The following is a 22,764-nucleotide window of genomic DNA, read 5'->3' as shown; positions in this document are numbered from 1 at the left end:
GCTTTCGGTGGCCAGCTTGCATCAGCCAGAGACACTATTTTAGAAATTGGTGGATCTAGCCATTTGTGCTGCTCTATGAAACTGTGGAAGATATAGTTAGTATGCCAGTGAGTTGTTTCATGTTGGCAAATGGGTAATGTCATGATCTAGCATTGTAAATTAATGATTCATATGTACTCTCATACCTTACGCTTATATTTAAAATTAAAGCTGCAGGGAAAAGCATAGCTGTTATATTTCACAAAGAGAAACCCATTGTGATTATGCACATTGTTTTACTTCCTGGTTTAGCTAAATATTGTTTCATTAGTAGTTTTAATTCTGTACTTGAGATATAACTTTTTAAACATTGTATCTATTATGCAGAAAAAAATGGGATACCAGCCTACAAATAAGGTTGCAAACTAATGAACTTGGCAATGTTGAGATAGCAAGCTGTGTTACCAATTGGTCAAACAGTACAATGGCATCAAGAACAGAATGGTTCAGTGTATATGGAAGGTCACTGTCATGGTCATGAAGAAATTAGTTACATACAGAAGAGGTATTCAACAACTTACTAACAATTCTTTATTTTTGTAATGAGAATGTTTACTCACTTGGTGCATTTGTAGGCATTTTCACCATCCAGCTGCTCAGGCTTTACAAACTGTTCCAGAGCTTTTGTGATGTTTGGTGCAGTCTATAAAATATTTTATATTTTTCACAGGTAATTTATAAAGACAAAGTTTTCAAATGGGAACGCCAATAAGTTTAATTTTTTGCAAGTTTGTTTTAAAATGTTTCTTTAAAAAAAAATTAATCATTTTGGATTTAAAGCCAATCTTTCAAGAAAACTTAGAGCTGAATTCCACTATGTGTGAACTACCATTGAATTAGAGCACATAAATCACCAAAAACCTAACTGGCCAGTAATCCAAACAGTTATAATAAGTAAAACAGCGTAAACAAGGTCAGAACTTGGGTTTAGAATCTACCTAGTAGCACAAACATGTTACCTGTATAACTAAAGGACACAAGTTAATATTTACAGGGTATCTCCTTCCCACTCACTTCAGATCAGATTTACACTTCCTATGCTGTAATTGCTGTGCAAGATTTTAGTCTCCAGACATTTCTTAACAGGTATAATCTTCTAAATTATTTCAATTTGCACCAAATTATGAATTGGTATTTTTCTAATTTGGATGGAAATAGAAGATGACTTGTGACACCTGGAAGGTTTACAAAGATTTACAGGCCACAGTGTTTTAGAATGTACTTTGTCTGATATTTAATTCTGGTCAATGTGTCTAATTCCTTGCTTCTTATCTGTAACATAACATTAGTATTTTGTTGTGTGTCAAAATAGAATCATACAGCATAGAAAAGGTCAGTTGGCCCATTGTGCCAGTTCTTTGAAATAGCTATCCAATTAGTCCCACTTCACTGCTCTCTCCCTATAGCCCTACAAATGCTTCCTTTTCATCCCTGTAAATCTCTTCTGCACCCTCTCCAAGGTTTTGGCATCTTTCCTAAAATGTGGTGCTCATAATTGAACACAATACTGCAGTTGAGGCCCGATTTATAAAGGTTAACATAACTTCCTTGCTTTTGTACTCTATGGGCAGAATTTTGCCGTCGGCAAGCAGGGGTCAGGGCCCGCTCACCGACATGTAAAATAACGCGGGATGACGTTGGGCAGAACCCTCGATGTCACCCTGCCGCATTTAAATTTCAGGAAGGCAGGGCGTAGCAAAATCAGTTGCAGGCCCGCCAACCTGTCAATGGCCACTTGAGGCAGTGACAGGATCAATTAACCAATTAAAGGACCTGCCCGTCCAACCTTAAGGTTGGCGGGTCAGCCAGGAGCCCCAGCTGCAAATAGAAAAAACATGAAACTTCATCCACCGGCGGGATGAGGTTTCATGTAGGGTTTTAAAAATTGTAATAAAGTTGTTCTGTAAATTATGAACATGTCTCAACTCTTGTGACATGAGGGGACATTTAAGGGAATTTTTCCCCCCCCCATTTTTAATATTTTTAAAAGTCCAGGCAATCTCCCCGAGGCTGCACTTAGCCTCAGGGAGATATGTGCTCTTTCATGCACATGCACAAAAGAGCGCATTCTCTATTTCAGGCCTGCCCACATAAACTGGCAGTGCGGCCCTGATCGCTAATGGCAATCGGCTCCGCACCCACTGGCAATTGGGTCAGACCCGCCCGCTCGACAGGCAGAAAATTCTGCCCTGTATCTCTATTTACAAAGCCATGGATCCCATATGCTTTTCTTTTTAAAGAAATGGTTTCTTAATAATGCAATTTTGACCACAGCCATTCAAATACTGTGACCTGTCTATGCAACTGTCTGAAGACAACAGGAAATGCCTGCATAAATTCTAGGGCATAGTTTATAATATAGTTAGATCAGCTGTTAATTCTGAGCAGTGTCACCTCTGCAAAAGAGAGCTTGAAGAACTTGCACTTCTAATCATAGAGAATAAAATCGACTCAGAGGAAATGCAGTACAAATTGAGAGAGGAGAAATGGCATCTTAAAAATGCAAATCGTAGCAGCAAGCAAAGAATAATGCATAGCAATACCTTTATTTCCAGAGCAATATCCAAGTATGGATCATATGTGTCAGAAACTCCTTTGCAGTTTAAACATTTTACTAAAATAGGAAAAACATTATTAGAAAAATGTTCTGCAAGATAATATATAAATCTATATAAAATCATTACAAAGCATTCAACAATTTAATGCAATAAATATCTAACTTCGCAATGATCGACTATTGCCCAGTAAGCAAAGTTCATGGTTTTTAATTTCTGTATGCATCTATTTTCTTAAAATCATCATGTACATATAAAACTACTTGATCTTTAAATAAATGGAACATACCTCTTGACCTTAAGTAACCTCCAAAAATTTGATATATCATTGTGGTAGCCTGAGTTTGTCTATCCAATCTACAGAAGTATCGGAAAGAACATTTAGTATAGTTTTCACGCTCAAATCAATCTTCAGTTCAACTTAAAATTAAATACCAGTTTAGTTCAAGGCAGTTTGGTGGTATGGCATGTTTCTACTCATGATTTGGCAAATCACAAGCTCCCAATGTACATAGGGTCAACCTTTCCAAGCAGTAGTGCACGGGAAAGCAAGAGTGGAAAAAGTGATTCGAAAAGTGCAACTTTGGTGATTTTCTTGTGCTTTGAACTCCCACTCTGGCAACATCAGCAAACCTGATTCAGAAGTAATGCATGATGGTGTTTTAACGAAATAAATCTCGACCAGATATAAATCTATTTTAAAAACTTATATACTTTTCTGCTAACTGTGGAAGCGATCTTTAATTTTTTGTTGCATGTTTGTAATTTTAAGCTAGCCCAATTAAACTATGGTCGTCTGATATATTTTGCTGTGTAGGCATATTTCACATAATGCATATATGTAGTCTTGCATAGATATTAATAGTCATTGAAAGTAATAAAGAAAATCATTCTAAATACCTTGAAACTTTCACTTAGACTTGTACTCACTTGTTGCTTCCATTTAGACATGCTTTCTGGAGAGCATCAACAGTGTAACGCAAGAATTCGTGTGCATCTTCCTGGTTTCCAAATCGAAAATGTTTTGCTATTCCTAAAAGAATGAAAGTTTAAAATAATGGATACAAAGTATACAAATTCAAATAATTTTGAAAAATTAAAACTTTTAGTACAAATTAGATTGAGTTTTCTGTCACTTCAAATGTTTCTCCTACAAGTTTGGGAGGGAACAAATATGAGTATAAAAAACTATGACTTGTGCTGAATTGTGACTGTAGTCAGGGCTGACATGTGCACAAATGCCCTGAGCGCTCTGGCCTAGCAAGGGAAGTGGGGAAAAGAAATCAACAAGGATTTCTACTCCATATCATTATGCAAATGACTCCTGCTGAAATGTGACTTTGATGTGATGTGCTCTATATCTAATAGTCGGACAATATGAGCACATTGATCACAAATATGAAATAGGGTAGGGTGGTTTAACCAGTTTATGGAGCTATTCCTCATTAGGAGAGAGATAGCCTGCTCCCAGTGGAGCAGTTTTTTTTCCTTTATTCTTTCATGGGACATGGACGTTGCTGGCAAGGCCAGCATTTGTTGCCTATCCCTAATTGCCCTTTGAACTGATTGGCTATGCTGGGCCATTTCTGAGGACAGTTAAGAGTCAACCACATTACTGTGGGTCTGGAGTCACATGTAGGCCAGACTGGGTAAGGATGGCAGATTTCCTAAAGAACATTAGTGTACCAGATGGGTCTCTACAACAATCGATTATAGTTCCATGACTCCATTACTGAGATTTATTACATTCCAGATTTATGATTGAATTCAAATCCCACCAGCTGCCATAGTGGGATTTGAACCCATGTGCCCAGAGCATTAGCCCTAACCTCTGGATTACTAGCCCAATGACATTACCACTTTGTCACCATCTCCCTCATTGATAACATCAGAATGCAGCTACCATGTAAGTGGTAGGTTTCATTTCCCATGCTGAGTCAATGAGGACATTACAAGTCATTGTACTGAGTCCAGGGAATGGGAATCAGCCAGAGTCTCATTCTTCACTGCTATCCAATGGCACTTACTGAAGAATTTAGAAATATTTGACTTCAGGATTGGGATTAACTGTGAAGTCTGCCACAATCAAACAATCTTGCTGTCCAAGCTTGCAAATGAACATATTCAAGGAGAAAAGTAGTATCACTTGCACAGAACTATATAGATTGCCTCATAGTATTGGATTAAAATCAATACTCTGATTCCAGTGAGTATTAAGATTTTAGACAACTTGCAAGTTTCTACATTTCAACATAATACAAACAGCAAAATTAAGAGTTTCCACAACAAATAAAAACAATTAACAGTAAACAAGAGCAGCAGAGTCAAATCCGTAAATCAAACCAACACAAAACCAGCCACACCATCAGTACACCATGGATCAATAGTGGCCTATTAAAACTATCATAGGTGTGCAATAAAAAAATCAACTATTCAACGTTACATTTTACATTAATTGTCACAATAACTACTCTGGTTGGTAACAGCTTAATACCTGAATTAAGTTAATAGAAACCCATGGAAGCATAATTATTCACAAACTTCACTGCACAATGACAAATAATGAAAATTGCAATTTGGGTATCATGATGCACCAACATTGACTACAGTATCAGCTAGCCAAGAACTGAAATTCTTGAAATAAACTTTCTGTATAAAATCAAACCAATGTTTTTGCCAATGTATTATTTAGATAATCTGATTTTCTCATGTAATAACCAAACAGAAACAATTTTCAAGAGGGTCTTCAGATACACATTCTTTCTGTTAAACTTCATTGGTAACAAACTGGAGGCATGAGTACTTTAAGTCTAAAATATGGTTTAGCAAATTCAAAACACCCTACATAAACCAAGGAAATAGTTATGAAATAACGTTTTTTCTTTTTAATACCAGTTTAAAACACTTCTCTATGTAAATGCCAACAAGAGGTGCCTGTCAAACTAGATAGATCAAAAGTAAGCTGGAATATTTAAGTGATAGGAAAGTGCTATTATAGAATTGACCAGGTGGATCATTCAACATTTTTATTTGGTGGCTAAAGTGAGTTAACCTTTTGCCTTCTTTTCTAGTAGCTCATTCTTCAGGTCACTTCACCAATTTGTATAACATCCTCGTGTTGCTTTTGACACCAATGTCTAACGCAAAATGACTAAACATCAGGACAATTACACTAATTACAATACCACAAATACAGCTCAGCATATATTAATTCATCTACCTAGCCGAAGGTGACTTCACCTTTTAAGCTGACACCAACATGCATGACAAATAGAGTGTTTCAATTGCCTGTATTGAGGTTCTGTTTCCAGCCAGCAGCAAACAAAATTGAAGTGCCCACCAGCTATAGAATTCCACAAATATGTAAAAACGTCATATGATTTTTCTTCATGGGATGTGGGTGCCCAGCATTTTGCTGCCATACCTAATTACCTTCGAGAAGCTGGCAGTGAGCTGCCTGCTTGAACTGAAGTCCACACAGCACTGTTAGGGAGTTCCAGGATTTTAATCCAATGACAATGAAGGAACAGAGATATAGTTCCAAGTCACAATAGTGTGTGGCTTGGATGGGAACTTTAAGTGGTGGTGTTCCTATGCTTCTGCTGCAGGGTTCAAAATAATGGATAGGCAGATTCACCCTCAAAGACCCACCCAAAAAAAATCAACAACAGGGACAACAAATGAGAGATAAGTCTTCCCCATACAAGGGAGAGATAGAATCTGAGGAGCTGCTCCTCCAATCACAAATTTTGCCTTACCCAAGCCCTCTGCCCAGCTCCTCCAATCACAGGTTCACTCTCTCTCACCCTTGCTGTTTCAAGAGACAGAACTGACTGGAGGAGCAGTAAGGGTGGGAGAAAGGGAACTTGTAATTGGAGGAACTGGAGCAATTATTCTGGCTGGTCCCGCTGCTGCCATTATACTGTACCCAAACCTGAACAGGGGAGAGCAGGATAGCAACATGTACAAGAGACCTCACTCAGCAATGCTCATCCAAGATCAGTGGCCATGGTGCCCGGGTTGAGGCTGGGGCCTGGCTCAGGTTCAGGAAATGGGCAGGCTGGGGTTGGGGATGCTACTCAGAGAGAGAAGCAGCAGCAGAAGGGGCAGACACAGTTGAGAAAATGTAGAAATGGTGGGGCCTCCACCTGAATGAATTCTACTGTTTGGTTCAAATTTGTTAAAACCTTGGTCTGCAGAGACACAAAACTGGACAATTGATTTTGACCTCTGTGCAGCATGGAGGAGTACAGCCCCATTCAGAACTACTGACGTTTGGAAGGTTTTCTTTATCAAATGGATGGCAGAAGTGAGTGGTTCAAATGATAGGCAATCTCAAGGAAGTTATGGTGAATCAGTGGTGGGTGCTGTTGGCTGTAACATTGCTGGTAATTTTCGCCTGAACTTCTTGCTTTTTAAAAATATTTTTGTATTTTACTTGAATTGATTGTAAAGTTTAACTTAATTCAGCCTCTGGCTGTGACAGGAGTGGACTTTACTAAGTTATAAGTTAGCAGCAAGGTGTGAAAAGTTGGTTTAATGTTCAAAGGGAAACATAATTGCAGGGCCATGGGGAAAGAGTAGGCAGGAGTGAGGATTAATTTGTTAGTGCTTACTCTCAGAGCCAGCACAGGCACAATGGGCAGAATGGCCTCATGTGCTGTAACATTCTACGATTTCGGACAGCCAGCATACCTCTGTCTGTTTCTATATTTGTTTACAAGCTTTCAATGTCCATTGTAAAATATATGACATTGGGGAGTATGGTTAATAAGTTAATCACCTCTATAGAGTGGTATGCATGTTTAATGTAACTAATAATAAAAAGGGGTTCCAATCTATGTCTCAATAAAGCACGGATGATCATGTGAGAAGGTGCATTAGCTTAGGGGAAAAAAAAGTCACAAATCTGAAGGGTATGTGAATTAAACCATGCATTATCTGATGGTTACCTTGGTGCTGCGGGATTAATTTGTGTGTATTCTTTTGCACAGTTGGATCTTTAGAGTTAGCATCCTGATTTGTTTGTCAGCACTCAATTTTAAGCAGAAGTACTGAGGGGAAGAATCTTGAAGATGGTGGAACAAAACCATAGAATGGAGAGCGCTAACTGTTTGCAATTATTGTGCTTTTTATATAAAGGGTTTGCAGATGTGTCCCAATAAGTTACCTTGGGCAAAATAGCTAGAATTTTCATTTTGGAAATGGGGTATAGGAGATATGTATATGTCAAACTTAACGCTGAGAGCAGAGGTCGGGAACTTTAACTTCCAACCGGCCTGTGAGCTTCTGCTCATGCGCAAACCAGGAGTGGGTTGCACATTTGCAGATCAGCATTTTTACATTCTTTGGGCCTAGCCTCTGTCAGAAGAAAAATGGTGCGAAAAAGCACCATAAAAGGGAAGTATCCCAGGCAGGGGGCAGGGAGAGCGGTCGAGAAGAACTCCAGAGAGGGACAGGGACAGGAAAAGGTCCCATTTCAGTTAAAAAGAAAGGGGCAGAGAAACAGGCTCCAAACAGGAAAAGGGCTGCAGGGAGCAGATTTTATGTGAAGAAAGCAGCTGAATGTTGGCGACTCCGTGCTGCAGGCCACTGGGGAAAAGGTGCCTCATTGAAGCAGTAGCGTTCTGCTTGGCATGGCCGAAGAGCTGAAGTCATGCCTGTAATTTGGTGCTCGAGTGCGGATTCAGGTATCCAGGGGAATGGAATCTCAGGAGACGAGATCAAAACCCTGTGAGGTGGGCTGTTGTTGTCACAATCCGAGTTGGAGTGACTTTTGGAGAGAATTCCAAGGCGAGATCTTTGAAGGTGAAGGTTGGAATCTCTTGCGAGAGAGACAGAGTTTTAGTGAGATTGACTGATTCACAGTGCTTACTGATGTCTGGTTGGGTTGTTGAGAAATCCACAAACCGTGTCCTGGTCACATCTGCCATTTACTGTGCAGAGTGGTATGTTCAGTCAGTTTGTCTGTTAATTCACAGGTACCTCATTAACTCTGAATGTTAAGAGTATAAGATAGATATTGTAAATTGTTCTTCTCTTTCTGACCTTGTATAGTTAAGTTTATTTGTTTGTTCAAAACCTGTGCGATCTTGTGACTTAATTCATCAAGTGTCTTAAATCTCAAACTTTGTCTACCAGTTAGGGGGCAACAACTTGGGGGTCTCTATATACATACACATCCACACACACACCCACCCCACAATGTCTGTGTGTCTCTGGTTGATGCGATGCATCAACTGTGTTAGCATAGTGGGCAGTGCATAGTGCTCAGTCTGCTTGTCACTTCTTGCTTTCAGCTTTCACCGCTGACTGGTTAGTTTAATTAAAAAAGAGAGCCAAGCACATAAGCCTCTCTCGCCAGAACATAGTCTCTTCATCAACAAGCCCTACGTATACATAAACTGGGTACCTTGCAGACCCAGGCTAAATGACAGGGGACTTAGAGGAGGTCTGGCCCACAGGCTTGTGGCACATAGGCCAACTTGCATGTGGTTATGTCCTGTTGCCCACGGATTAGACCTCCAGCTATGGGTAAATTGCCCCACAGATTTGTGGGTGTCTCAGGAAAGAAGGCGGCTAAGGGAGTAAACCCTGACAGAAAATACGGAATTGAGTCCTGTAGGTGGTAATCCCTCATCTATCGAGCAGTTTGCCGGCAACTCCCGCAGGGGAAATGGTACCATATAATAATGGTTTCATGTTTTCTTTTGAACAATACTAGCAATGCCAAGGGGGGTGCTAATGCTTGGGCAACTCAGGGTCTCCATATTATTTGTCCAGGCCTGCACCCTGGAGAAGACACTCCAGTTTGAACCTGAACTGGAGAAGCCTTATAAATACTGTGGCTACAAGAGCAGGTCAGAGGCCAGGAATCATGCGATTAAAAACCCACCTCCTCACTCCCCAAAGCCTGCCCACCATCTACAGGGCACAATTCAGGAGTCTGATGGAATAATCCCCACTTGCCTGGATCAGTGCAGCTCCCACAAAGCTTGACACCATCCAGGACAAAGTAGCCCGCTTGACTGGCACCACATCCACAAACATTCACTCCCTCCACCACCGACACACAGTAACAGCAGTGTGTACCATCTACAAGGCGCACTGCAGGAATTCACCAAGGCTCCTTCGACAGCACCTTCCAAACCCACGGCCAATGCCATCTAGAAGGACAAAGGCAACAGATAGCCTAGATGAATATAGGAAGTGCAGGGACGAATTAAAAAAGGAAATAAAGAAATCAAAGAGAGGGCATGAAAAAAGATTAGCAAGTAAAGTTAAAGATAACCCGAAGATGTTTTACCAATACATTAATCCTAAAAGATTAGTTAAGGAAAAAGCGGTTCCTATCAGAGATGAAGATGGAAACTTGTGCGTAGGTGCAGAGGCTGTGGGAAGGGTTTTGAATTAATATTCTGTCTCTGTGTTTACAAAGGAAAGGGAGGATGTAGATATAGTAGTCCAGGAGGAACACTGGGAGATATTGGATGGGATAGTCATAAAGAGAGAGGAAGTACTCGAAGGGTTGAAATCCTTGAAGGTTCTTAAGTCACCAGGGCCAGATGGATTGTTTCCGAGGCTGCTGAAGGAAGTCAGGGAGGAGGTAGCAGGTGCTCGGAGGATGATTTTCCAATCTTCACCAGATACAGGGGAGTTACCGGAGGACTGGAGAAATACAAACATAGTTCCATTGTTTAAAAAGGGATCAAAGGGAATGCCAAACAATTATGTGCCAGTTAGTCTTACATCGGTGGTGAGCAAATTAGTAGAATCAATCCTGAGAGATAGGATTAACTGTCACGTGGAAAGGCATGGACTAGTCAGGGATGGTCAGCAAGGATTTGTTAAAGGAAGGTCTGGTTTCACAATTTTGATTGAACTCTTTGAGGAAGTGATGAGAAGAGTTGATGAAGGTAGTGCAGTGGATGTTATGTACATGGATTTTAGCAAGGTATTTGACAAGGTCCCACACGGCAGATTGGTCAGGAAAGTAAAAGCCCATGGGATTCAGGGTAATGTGGCAAACTGGATAAAATGTTGGCTTTGTAACAGGAAACAAAGGGTAATGGTCAATAGATGCCCTTGCGAATGGAAAGTTGTCTCAAGTGGTGTTCCACATGGCTCAGTGTTGGGACCCTTGCTACTTGTGTTATATATTAACGATGTGAACGTGAACGTGGGGATTGGGAAAGTTGCAGATGACACAAAGATTGGCCCGAGTAGTGGATAGTGTAGGGGATAGCCATAATTTCCAAAACGATATTGATGGGTTGGGGGAGTGGGCAGTAAAATGGCAGATGGATTTTAACATAGAGAAGTGTGAGGTCATACTTTAGGGAGGTCAAACAGCTACAGGGATTACATAATAAATGGGCATGTACTAAGAGGGGTAGATGAAGTGAGAGATCTTGCCGTACAAGTGCACAGGTCCATGAAGGCAGCAGTTCAAGTAGACAAGGTTGTAAAGAAGTCATATGGAATGCTCTCCTTCATTGGCAAAGGGCCAATAGAATATAAAAGTAAGGATATAATGTTGGAATTGTATAAAACACTGGTGAGGCCACAACTGGAGTATTGTGTGCAGTTCTGGTCACCACATTACAGGAAGGAAGTAATAGCTTTGGAGAGAGTGCAGGGGAGGTTTAAAAGAATGTTGCCAGGGTTAGAAAAGTGTAGCTACAAGGAGAGATTGGATAGGTTGGGGCTATTTTCCTTAGAAGGCTGAGAGGTAACTTAATTGAGGTGTACAAAATTATGAGGGGAATAGATAGAGTGGACAGGATAAAATTGTTTCCCTTGGTGGAGAATTCTAGAACCAGGGGACATAGATTCAAGATAAGTGGCAGTAGGTGTAGGGGGGACATGAGGAAATACTTTTTTTATGCAGAGGGTAGTGGGTGTCTGGAATTCGCTGCCCAAGTTGGTGGTAGAGGCAGAAACTCTAAACTCTTTTAAAAAGTACCTGGATCTGCACCTTAAGTGATGTAAGCTGCAGGGCTATGGGCCGGGTGCAGGAAAGTGGGATTAGAAAGTGCACCTGGGAGTCCCCAGGTTGGCAAGGACAAGATGAGCCGAATGACCTGCTTCTGTGCTGTAACTTTCCTATGGTTCTAGATGGATGGGAACACCACCACCTGGAAGCTCCCCTCCAAGTCACTCACCATCCTGACTTGGAAATATATTGCCATTCCTTCACTGTCGCTGAGTCAAAATCCTGGAACTCCCTTCCTAACCGCTCTGTAGGTGTAGCTACGCCATTTGGACTGCAGCAGTTCAAGAAGGCAGCTCACCACCAACTTTTCAAGGGCAATTAGGGATGGCCAATAAATGTTGGCCCAGCCAGCGAAGCCCATATCCCATGAATGAATAAAAAAAAGTTGTGGTTTACATTAGCACAATCCAGGAAGAAACAGTTATCTGTTATAAGCTCTCTCCTAAATGGCGAAGAGCACAAGTGCCAGGTGTTACTTGTGACTGTGGGAGAGGTCATGGTGTGTAACTGGACAGCTACTACCTGCCTCAAGCTGGGCAGCTGGCAGTCAGTTGGGTGCTATCCTGCCACAGCTTCTTGCTTCAATGGGTGTCTGGGGCTTAGAGAGTCATCGCTCAAAAGGCAGGTCGCTAATCTATAGACCAGGCAATACAAACTCAACAAGCAAGGCACCAGTTTTGCACATCACAAGCTGGGATGCAACAACCATGCATCCTTGCCTTATCAATGACTGTCTGCAGGTTGATGGCACATGCAAAACAACTGTGATCAACAAAGAACTTAGGCGGCTCAATGTAGACATTGTTGCACAACTCTTGACAATTGAATCCCCATCACAGAGGGCTGAGAGAGACTTTTTACACTTCTCTTATCAACAAACATTGGCTTAGTTAACTTCATGTGCACCTATGCTCTGACGCTCATCTCCACCCCGGGTGTCAAGGATCAATTGTATAAGGCATTTGAGGTTGTCATCAGCAGAATGCCGGACAGTGAGGGACCGTATCTTCTAGGGAACTTCAATGTAAGGTTGAGTACTGACTACAACTTGGCCTCGTGCATATTACGCCAGGGAATTGGCAAAGTGAACGAAAATGGACAGAAGTTGCTGGAGCTATGCTGTTACCATGGACGCTGAGATGAACAGCTAAGTCCAAACTGGCCTGGAGACATCCAAGATCATGCCATTGGCACCAGCTAGGTCTCATCATTACCAGACATACAACCCTGTCCTCATTACTGGTAACTATCACAGTGCTGACTGTGACACTGATGTGTAGCAAGGTCAGGCTTCAGCCAAGGAAACCATACCACTCCCAGAAGAAAGGTCGTCCTCGGATTAACTGACCCAGAAAGGACCCAGGGTTTCTCAACATCCATAGACAACAGCCAAGGCCAGAGTATGGTGTCAAAGTGAGATCATCTGCACAACATCATTTATGACTCTGCACTCACTGCGTAAGGGGACAGAAAGATCAGGGGCTTACTGGACTGAAATGGAGCTATTTACTGCAACAAAGTCAGTTACTGTAACAAGCCCTCATGAGCAAGTCCCTAGCAAATAAAACCTAGATGCTCAGAGCTGCTAGAATCAAGTAACAGCAGACCGTCCATCACTGCTATTAAAACTCGGCAACAATATATAACCTGCTGCTGAATCAGGGGATATAGAGGGATGTATGAAGAAAGTAAGAAAGCAAAAAGCCCAGCAGTAACTAAACCAGCCCCATTGAAGACAGAGACAGGGATGATCATCACTGAACCTCGCAAGCAGGTGGAAAGATGGGTGGAGTACTACCATGAACTCTATGCAAAGGAGAACATTGTCACTCAAGATCTCAGCACCATTCCAGACTTTTCTGTTGTGGAGGAGCTGGACAGCAAGTCCAACATAGTAGAGCTGACGAAGGCCAGGGCCATCTTTGCCAATTGTAAAGCCCCAGGAAATGATGGCATTCCACCTGAGATCATTAATTGTTGCGTATCTGGTAAGTGATTAAGGTTTATTCGATTCCTAAGGCTCAAAATAGTATATTCTGAGCGAGAGGCAAGTGGGAGAGGATAAATGGCGCAGATCGAGAGGCCTACCTGCGTTGAGGCCAGCGGCGGAATGACGTCACAAACCACAACGTGACACGAGTGCAGGGAAAGCAGCGGACTGGTGAGTATTTCTAGTCTTTAAAGTAAAAGTAAGGTCTTTAGCTTGTGTTTAAGTCTCTAGTTTTTTTTCTCTCTTTTTCTTAAAAGTAGCTTGTTAAGTATAAGATCGACACTGGTGTTTAAAAAATTAATTATAATATAGCGTAAAGAGCAGGAATACTAGAATAACTAATAAATTAAATTAAATATGATAGCAATGGCAGGACAGGTGATGTGTTGCTGCTGCAGCATGTGAGAGCTGCTGAACACCAAGGTGATCCAGAGCGAATACATCTGTAGTGAATGCTTGCACCTCGAGGAACTCAGATCTGAGTTGAGGAGATGAGTCCGAATTGCAGCCATTGTGCCACATCAGGAAGGGGAAAAGTTACCTGGACACTTTACTCTAGGAGGCGGTCATACCTCTCAGATTAGGTAATGCAAATTTGGTTTGTAATCAGGGACAGGAGGGCTTGACTGCAGCTGAGGCAGGTTTGGGGACCCAGGGGGTAGCATTCGAGGAGCCTCAGCCCCTGCAATTGTTCAACAGTTAGTTATGAGGTTCTTGCAAGCTGTGTGGATGAGAGTATGGACTGCAGGAAGGATGAGCAAACTGACCACAGCGCCATGGTACAGGGAGCCATTCAAGTGGGGGGACAGTATAATTAGGGGGATAGATACTATACTCTGCAGCCGAGCCTGAGTTCCTAAGGCTGTGTTGCCTACCCGGTGCCAGCGTTAAGGACATGTCTCAGAGCTGGTGAGGAAATTGGAGTGGGAGGGGAGGGATCCAGTTGTTGTCAGCCATGTTGGTACCAATGACATTGATAGGACTAGAAAGAATTTGAACAGCTAGAAGCTAAATTACAAAGCAGAACCTCCAAGGTAATAATCTTGTGATTACCAGCTGAGCCATGGGCAAACTGGCATAGGGTAAATAAAGTCAAGGAGTTAAATGCGTGGCTCAAAGATTGGTGTGTGAGGAATGGGTTTCAGTTCATGGGGCACTGGCACCAGTACTGGGTAGAAGAGAGCTGTTCCAGTGGGACAGGCTACACTTGAACAGTGCTGGGACCAGTGTCCTGGCGAGTCGAATACCTAGGGCTGTAGAGAGGGCTTTAAATAAAATGGTGGGGGGGGTGTTGTGTGTGTGTGAGAGAGAGTGCGGTAGTTCTGGAGAAGGGATACATAGGCTTACAAAGCAAGGGGATATGGCAGCTTTGCAGGGCAGCTATTTAGGTAATGATATCCAGAGTGTGGCAGGGAGGGACAAAGTGTACAAACATAAAAAAACAGATGCAAGTAGGGTCAAAGGGGTGGAAAAATGGTAAAATGGCAAAATTAATGGCTCTTAAATGCTTGTAATATTCGGAACAAAATAAATTAATTAATGGCCTAAATAGAGGTTAATGGGTATGATCTTACAGCCATTACAGAGACATGGTTATAAGGAGATCAAAGCTGGGAACTAAATATTCAGGGGTCTGTGACTTTTTGAAAGGACAGGCAGGAAGGAAAGGGTGGTGGAGTAGCTTTGTTAGTACGAGATGGAATAAGTACAATAGCAAGAAATTATCGATCTTCGATTGGAAGATGGAGAATCCATATGGTTGGAAGTAAGAAATAACAAGGGGAAGAATACACTGCTGGGAGTAGTCTATAGGCCCCCTAATAGTAGCTATATTGTAGGAATCAGGAGATAATGAGGGAATGTAAAAAAGGCAGTACATTACTTATGGGTGACTTTAATTTTCCTGTAGATTGGGAAAATCAAATTGGCAGAGGTAGCCACGAGCAAAAATTCAGGGTGTATTCGGGACAGTTTCCTAGAACAATAGGTTGTGGATCTAACCAGGGGTCAGGCTATTTTGGATCTGGTAATGTGCAATTAGGCAGGTTGAATAAATGATCTAAGTGTAAAAGATCCCTAGGAAACAGTGACCATAACATGGTAGAATTTAGCATTCAGTTTGAGAGTGAGAAGCTTGGGTGGGAAACAACTGTGTTAAACTTAAAATAAGGCTAATTACAAAGGGATGAGGGCAAAGTTGGCTACTGTGGATTGGGAAAGTAATTTAGCAGAAAAGACGGTTGATGAACAATGGCAGATGTTTAAGAAAGTAGTTCATGACTCACAACAAAGATATATCCCAGTGAGGAAGGAGGATTCTAGAATGGGGATAAACCAACCATGATTAACCAAGAAAGTTAAGGATAGCATCAAATTGAAGGAAAAATCAATGTGGCAAAAGATTAGTGGTAAGCCAGAGGATTGGGAAAGTTTTGAAAACCAACATAAGATGGCCAAAAAAAATAAGAGGGGGAGAAAATAAACTTTGAGGATAAACTAGCAAGTAATATAAAAACAGACAATAAGAGCTTCTTTAAATATATAAAAAGGAAGAGAGGGGCCAAAGTGAACATAGGCCCCTTGCCTATTGGAACACTGCCAATGTAACACCCGTATTCAAAAAGGGAGACAGACAAAAAACAGATAACTATTAGACAGTTAGCTTAACATCTGTGATTGGAAAAATTTTAGTCTATTATCAAGGTTGCAATAGCAGAACATTTAGAAATTCAGAGTCAGCATGACTTCATGAAGGGGAAATCATGACTGACAAATTTATTAAAATTCTTCAAGGTGGTAACAAGCAGGATAAAGGGGAACCAGGAGATGTCATATATTTGGGCCTGAATTTTTCTGGCAGTGGCCAGGCTTGGCGGGAGCGGTCGCAGGGCCAATCACCGCCTGCGATCGACTCCGTGCCATCATTTTACATGTTTACATGGGCGGGCCAATTAAGGCCCGCCCAGTGTAATATGTGAGCCATAGCGCTCAGCGCTACCTGTGCAGGTGGTGGGAGGGGGGAAAGAGTGTATACAGGCGAAAGAGCACTTCAATCTCCCTAAGGCAATCGATGTTTAAAAATTAAATTAAAGGTTTAAAAATGTATTTAAACATGTCCTCTTGTGAATGTGTCACATGAGATGGGACATGGTTTTATATTTAGGAAAAAAAGTTATTTATTTCATAAAAGCTTTAGGAAACCTCATTCCCCTTGTAGATGAGGTTTTCTAAAAAACACGAAGGCTGCTTGGCTTTTTCGTCTATCCGCCAACCTTAAGGTTGAATGGGCAGGATTACTAATGACATGAATTACTTTCCTAATAACCTTAATAGGCTGCTTGCATATTGGCGGGCGCGCAGCCAACTCCGGCACACGCCTGCTGAATGAAATATTGTGGGATGTACGACCAGCGTCATCGCGCGTCATTTTGTGTGTCGGGCCTGTCCCCCCACACTGACTCAAAAAATCCTGTCCTTGGATTTAAGGCGTTCGATAAGGTACCACACATAAGGCTAATTAATAAGATAAGAGCCCATGGTGTTGGGGATAGTATATTAGCATGGATGGAGCATTGGCTAAATACTAGAAGACAGAGTTGGGATAAGGGGGGCATTTTCCAGATGGCAATCTGTAACAAGTGGAGTGCCACAGGGATCAGTGCTGGGGCCACAATTATTTACAATACATATTAATGATTTGGAGCAGGGGGAAGTGAATGTACCATCACCAAGTTTGCAGATGATACAAAAATAGGTGGGAAGATAAGTGTTGAGGATGACAGAGTCTACAGAGGGATATAGACAGGTTAAGTGAGTGGGCAAAAACTTGGCAGATGGAATATAATATGGGAAAATGTGAGGTTATGCACTTTGGCAGGAAGAATAGAGGAGTTGAATATTATTTAAATGGAGAAAGACTGCAGAAAGCTGCAGCACAGAGGGATTTGGGTCCTCGTGCATGAATCCCAAAAAGCTAGCATACAAGTTTAGCAGGTAATAGGGAAGACAAATGGAATGTTGGCCTTTACTTTAAAGAGAATGGAGTGCAAAAATAGGGAAGTCTCGCCAAAATTACACAAGGCACTAGTTAGACTACACCTAGAATACTATGAACGGTTTTGCTCGCTTTATCTAAGGAAAGATGTACTGGCACTGGAGGCAGTCCAGAGAAGGTTCACTAGGTTGATCCTGGGTATGGAGGGATTTTCTTATGAGGAGAGGTTGAGTAGCTTGGGCCTGTACTCATTGGCGTTTAGAAGAATGAGGAGTGACCTTATTGACACATATAAGATTCTTAGGGGGGCTTGACAGGGTAGATGCTGAGAGGTTATTTCCCCTTGTGGGGAATCTAGACCAGAGGGCATAATCGCAAAGTAAGGGGTCGCCCATTTAAGACAGCGATGAGGAGGAATTTCCTCTGAGGGTAGTCAATCTATGGAATTCTTTACCGCAAAGGCTGTAGACTCTGGGTTGTTAAGTATATTCAAGGCTGAGATAGACAGGTTTTTAATCAGTAAGAGAATCAAGAGTTATGGGGAAAAGGCAAGAAAGTGGAAATGAGGATTATCAGATCAATCATGATCTCATTGAATGGCGGAGCAGCCTCAGTGGGCTGAATGGCCTACTCTGCTCCTATGTCTTATGGTGCAATGGTCTTACCGTGGCCCTGATGGAACCAAACTGAATATTGGTGAGCCAGTTGCTGCTGTGTGAGTGCCGCTTAATAGAACTGTCAACAATAATCTCCATCACTTTGTTGATGAACAAGAAAAAGTTAATAGGGCGGCAATTGGCCAGATTGAATTTTGCCTGCTTTTTGTGGACAGGACGTGTCTGGGCAATTTTCAACATTGAAGGATTGTAGCTGTACTGTAGTAGCTTGGTCAGGGGCACCCTAGTTCTGGACTCAAGTCTTCACAGCTTGCCTGAACTTAGTTTATGCTACTTGTGTTGAATTAGTTTTCAATCCTGTGCCAAGTGTATTCTAGTAACATAAAAGTATGATCAAAATTTGGGGACAATATTATTACCAATTTTCAACATTGCCAGTTTGTTGTCAGGGCCCGTAGCCCTTGCAGTGTCCAGTACCTTCAGCCGTTTCTTGATATCACGTGAAGTGAATCGAATTGGCTGAAGATGGACATCTGTGACGCTGAGGACCTCAGGAGGCGGCCTGTTAAAACAACAGGTTTTTGGTTCACCACAGTGGTATGGAAGGTCCTGTTGAGACCAAATCTCACAGCCACATGGTATGCAAACTAAAGCTATGCTGGACTGTATTTAGCAATAATAAAGTACTGTAAAAGGAATTAAAAGAACATGCATTTTGAAACAAAATTCATAGAATGCCTAAGTTTCTATGAATTGCCATCATTGCACCAATCAGCAAATGAAGGGATTATATAAAAATGCACACATTTTTAATTTCATTTAACTTTTCTTTTGGTGGCCTCCAACTATTTCTAGAAAGTTTCAAAGTTCCTTACCAGGAGTTGGCATTTGTATGGCCTACACAGTATTAATTATATAGTTTGTGAAAAGAGATGACTAATACAAATGCACTGAAAGCATCAACACAACACATTGCAGCACAGAATAGTGGCCGTTGGCATGACCCCTTTCACTACCAACTCCAGCCAGACCAATATGGAATGATACCAATCAGAGCCCTGCCAACCAAACTCTGCTTTTGCCACATTCCTCCAAATCATCCCAAATAAATAAACTATTTGCAATAATGCAAGCAGCTTTAATGACAAGAAGTGGATCTCTTCATTAAGCAAATCATTATGAATGATTTATTCCAATCCTGAAATATTTTAAAGGGTACTCTGGGAGAAACTAACACAAGCTCTACTCTTTCTTGCCTGTAGAAAATTATACCAGTGATTCAGAAAGTTTCAATCCTTCTGTAGCACAGAATTATATTTTATACATAGGAAGAATCAAGAGGGCAGAAAATTTTATAGGAGAGTATCAAGAGAATAAGGACATAGTCATTAAAAGGTTATCTTAATACTTAAAAGGGCCTGATTTTCAACAATTCAGCACTCGCAAAAAATGTGTTTTAGCACTTTGTTTTGTGTATGCCTGTCATTTTGCATTATGCATTTTGGTATTTTTTGGCATGTTCCAAATTGTATTGATCAGGGTATCAAATCAGTAATCACAAATGCAAAGTTTCTCCCATTTTTAATGAACGCATTAAGTGTAGAGGAAGTTCCTTATAAGTTTGGTAAAAATCTAATAAATGCTAACTTACTGAGGTCACGAGTCAGTGCTTAGGTGCTGTATCCAGTTCACCTACTGATTTATCAAAAGGTACCACGAGTCTGAAGAGAAAAATCACTGATCAAGTTTGGTGAAAATCAGATAAAATGATAAGTTACTGAGGTGATAAGTTAGTGTTCATGTATAAAGGTCTACAGAAGCACAGTCCAGCACACCAAGCATGCCCATTTTCAAAAGGAACCCCTGAGATAACAGATGGGAAGTCACGAGTTCTGTGAAAGTCCTCATGAGTTCTCGGGTTATTTGAATCTAATATCAATGAAGCTCCTTTTATTTAAAAAAATACAAAACCGTACATCAAAACCTCCTTACATTAGCCCTTAAACTTAGCTTGTATCTGGTACAGCATTTTTAAGAAACCCTCCCTTATCAGCAGGTCTACTATTTGAGGGACTGTTAAATCAAATTGCATTTTTGCTAAATGGGATATTGGGAGTTTTTAAAAGAAGAGATTTGGGAGAAATTGTATTATGCAAGTCCGCCCAATTTTCCACAAAAATTACAAACCAATGGTTTCATGTCATAAAAGGCATTAAGGTTTTCAAATTCTATATATACAGTGGAACATCCATTATCAAGGTTCAATTAACAGACAAAATTATTGTGCAAAACTTTACTGCACAGCTTGCTAATACCAATCTCCTCCTGGCCTAAATTAACCTTACGGGACAAGAAAACTTGAACTCAGTTTATGTCACTTGTATTGGATCAGTTTTCAATCCTGTGCCAAGTGTATTCTTATATCATAAAGCTATGATAAAAATTTGGGGACAATATTATCTACCACTTTTCAACATTATGGAGTGCTACATTATGACAGATAATGGAGGTTGCAGTGTATTGTTATTTTGATAGTTTGAGGTTAGTTACTGCAAGGAAAAAAACCATTCTTACGTCTGAGGTCGTTAATGACAGACATAGGCTTGATGACATTTCCAGAACTGGAGAAGACCTGGGTGATATGATTCTGCATCATACACATCATACAGAATCCTTGTTCATTACCTACAAAGGAAAAGCAATGATAATTATTCTTCACTCAAAATGAATCAGGCAACATGTTGCTTTACAGCAACAGGGAAGCTAACAAGGCAATTTTGTACAAGTGTTATATGAATCGCCCTTTCACCTTTGTCAATTACCACCTAGCATTTTCCTTTGCTCTGAGGTAGTCCTCTATCAGCTGTGTCCACCTCTCTTACAACTCACTGTTTGAATCAGTCCTGTCCAACTTCTGACCTTCTCACACCAAAAATGCAAAACAGTCCAAGCCAAATCCTCTTCTAATATCCTCTGTGATACTGGTACATTAGCCTTCTTCAACTCTATTACATTTGGCACTGTTGACTGCATCATCCTCCTCTAACCCCTTTCCTTGTTCGGCTCGATAGAACTGCCCTTTCGTGCTTCCACTCCTACCTGTCTAAATAGTATCTCTAGCAATTGCTTTTCCTACTCTTGCAGTCATCTTCAGAGACCCCTAAGAATCTAACTTTGGCTCTCTCACCTGTGTGCTGCTCCATGGTACCGTCATTTGCAGACATGGGGTCAACTTCCACATTGACACCAGTGATACACAGCCGTATACCTCCACGATCTACATTTGCACCACGTATTTCCATTATCTCTGTAGTGAAGTCTGAAGTGATCAGATACTCATCACAAACACCGTTTCCTTGTCATTGATTCCATCCAACTAGCTAGCCACGCACTCAAGTTAAACCTGAATGTCTATTACCATAACATTCTGTTCAACTTCAAGCTGAGCTTCCTTGGCAAACGGAGTGCAGCTGACTGAGTGAAGACTAGGAGTTTGGTGAACAGGGAGAAAGAGTTGTTCGTTTCCTCTTTCTATCTTTCTCACCCCATAGAAATTGGTTCCTGCTCCATTTCAGGGAAAGGAGCTAGCTGTTTGGTATCTGGTAAGTGGCTAACTTCTATTCTATCCCAAAGGTTTAAAATAGTACACAATTTGGTAGTTAAGTTAATAACAGATAAGAAAGCAACATTAATAAGTGATTAATATAATTAGTTATTTAAAACACATTAAGGATGGCAGGGCAGATGATGTGTCAAGGCTGCAGCAAGTGGGAGCTCCTGGATAACATTGCGATCCAAGGCAAACACATTTACTGTGAGTGTTTGCGGCTTGAGGAACTTTGGCTCAGAGTCATTGAACTGGAGACTGAGCTGCAGGCTCGGCAACACATCATGGAGGGAGAAAATTAACTGGATGCTTTATACCAGGAGGCAGTCGCACCACTTAGGATAGGGTCTTCTGATTTGGTCAGTGGCCAGGGACAGGGAGTGAGGCAGGTAAGGGGACCCCGAGGGCAGGAGTGTCAGCCTCTGCAATTGTCCAACAGGTTTGAGGTTCCCTCAGCTTGTTTGGATGAGATGGGGTCGCAGGGTGGTTGAGCAAACTGACCACGGCACCATCATTCAGGAAGCCATCCAAGTGGGGAGCGAAAAGGAATGTAGTGGTAGTAGGGGACAGTATAGTAAGGGGGATTTACACTGTTCTCTGTAGCAAACAGCAAGACGGCCCAGTGCCAGGGTTCGGGACATGTGCTCAGGTCTGGAGAAGAACTTGCAGAGGGAGGGAGAGGAAGTGGTCGTGGTCCATCTAGGTAGCAATGACATAGGCAGGATGAGGAAGGAGGCTCCGCATTGTCAGTATGACAAGCAAGGTACCATATTAAGAAGCCAAGCCTCAAAGGTAATTATTTCCGGATTATTACCTGAGACACATGCAAATTGGCATAGGACAAATAAGATTAGAGAAATGAATGCGTGGCTCAAAGACCGGTGTAGAAGAAGTGGCTTCCAGTTCGTGGGGCAATGCATCAGTATTGGGGAAAGTGGGATCTGTGCCATTGGGACGGTCTACACCT

The 22,764-nt window shown here is 41.5% G+C and overlaps 1 protein-coding gene across 6 annotated transcripts in view; it reads right to left on the bottom strand.

Annotated features, from left to right (window-relative positions):
• usp42 (ubiquitin specific peptidase 42) overlaps window positions 1–22,764 on the bottom strand; it is a 106,964-nt gene that overhangs the window by 51,612 nt on the left and 32,588 nt on the right. For 5 of the 6 annotated variants that reach the window (XM_041206688.1, XM_041206690.1, XM_041206687.1 and 2 more), the window contains exons 4-8: window positions 20,765–20,875; window positions 3,525–3,627; window positions 2,884–2,951; window positions 2,583–2,653; window positions 600–682 (exon numbers count right to left, since the gene is read on the bottom strand). In XM_041206688.1, coding sequence (XP_041062622.1) covers window positions 600–682; window positions 2,583–2,653; window positions 2,884–2,951; window positions 3,525–3,627; window positions 20,765–20,875 — 436 coding nt within the window. Of the gene's footprint in view, window positions 1–599; window positions 683–2,582; window positions 2,654–2,883; window positions 2,952–3,524; window positions 3,628–19,841; window positions 19,912–20,764; window positions 20,876–22,764 lie in introns of all 6 variants that reach the window. The other variant, XM_041206692.1, reaches the window with a different exon arrangement.

Source organism: Carcharodon carcharias, chromosome 15 (genome assembly GCF_017639515.1).
Source record: "Carcharodon carcharias isolate sCarCar2 chromosome 15, sCarCar2.pri, whole genome shotgun sequence".
NCBI classification, from domain to species: Eukaryota; Metazoa; Chordata; class Chondrichthyes; order Lamniformes; family Lamnidae; genus Carcharodon; species Carcharodon carcharias.
Note: the sequence above shows the minus strand (reverse complement) of the source record. Positions and strands in the feature narration are given on the sequence as shown.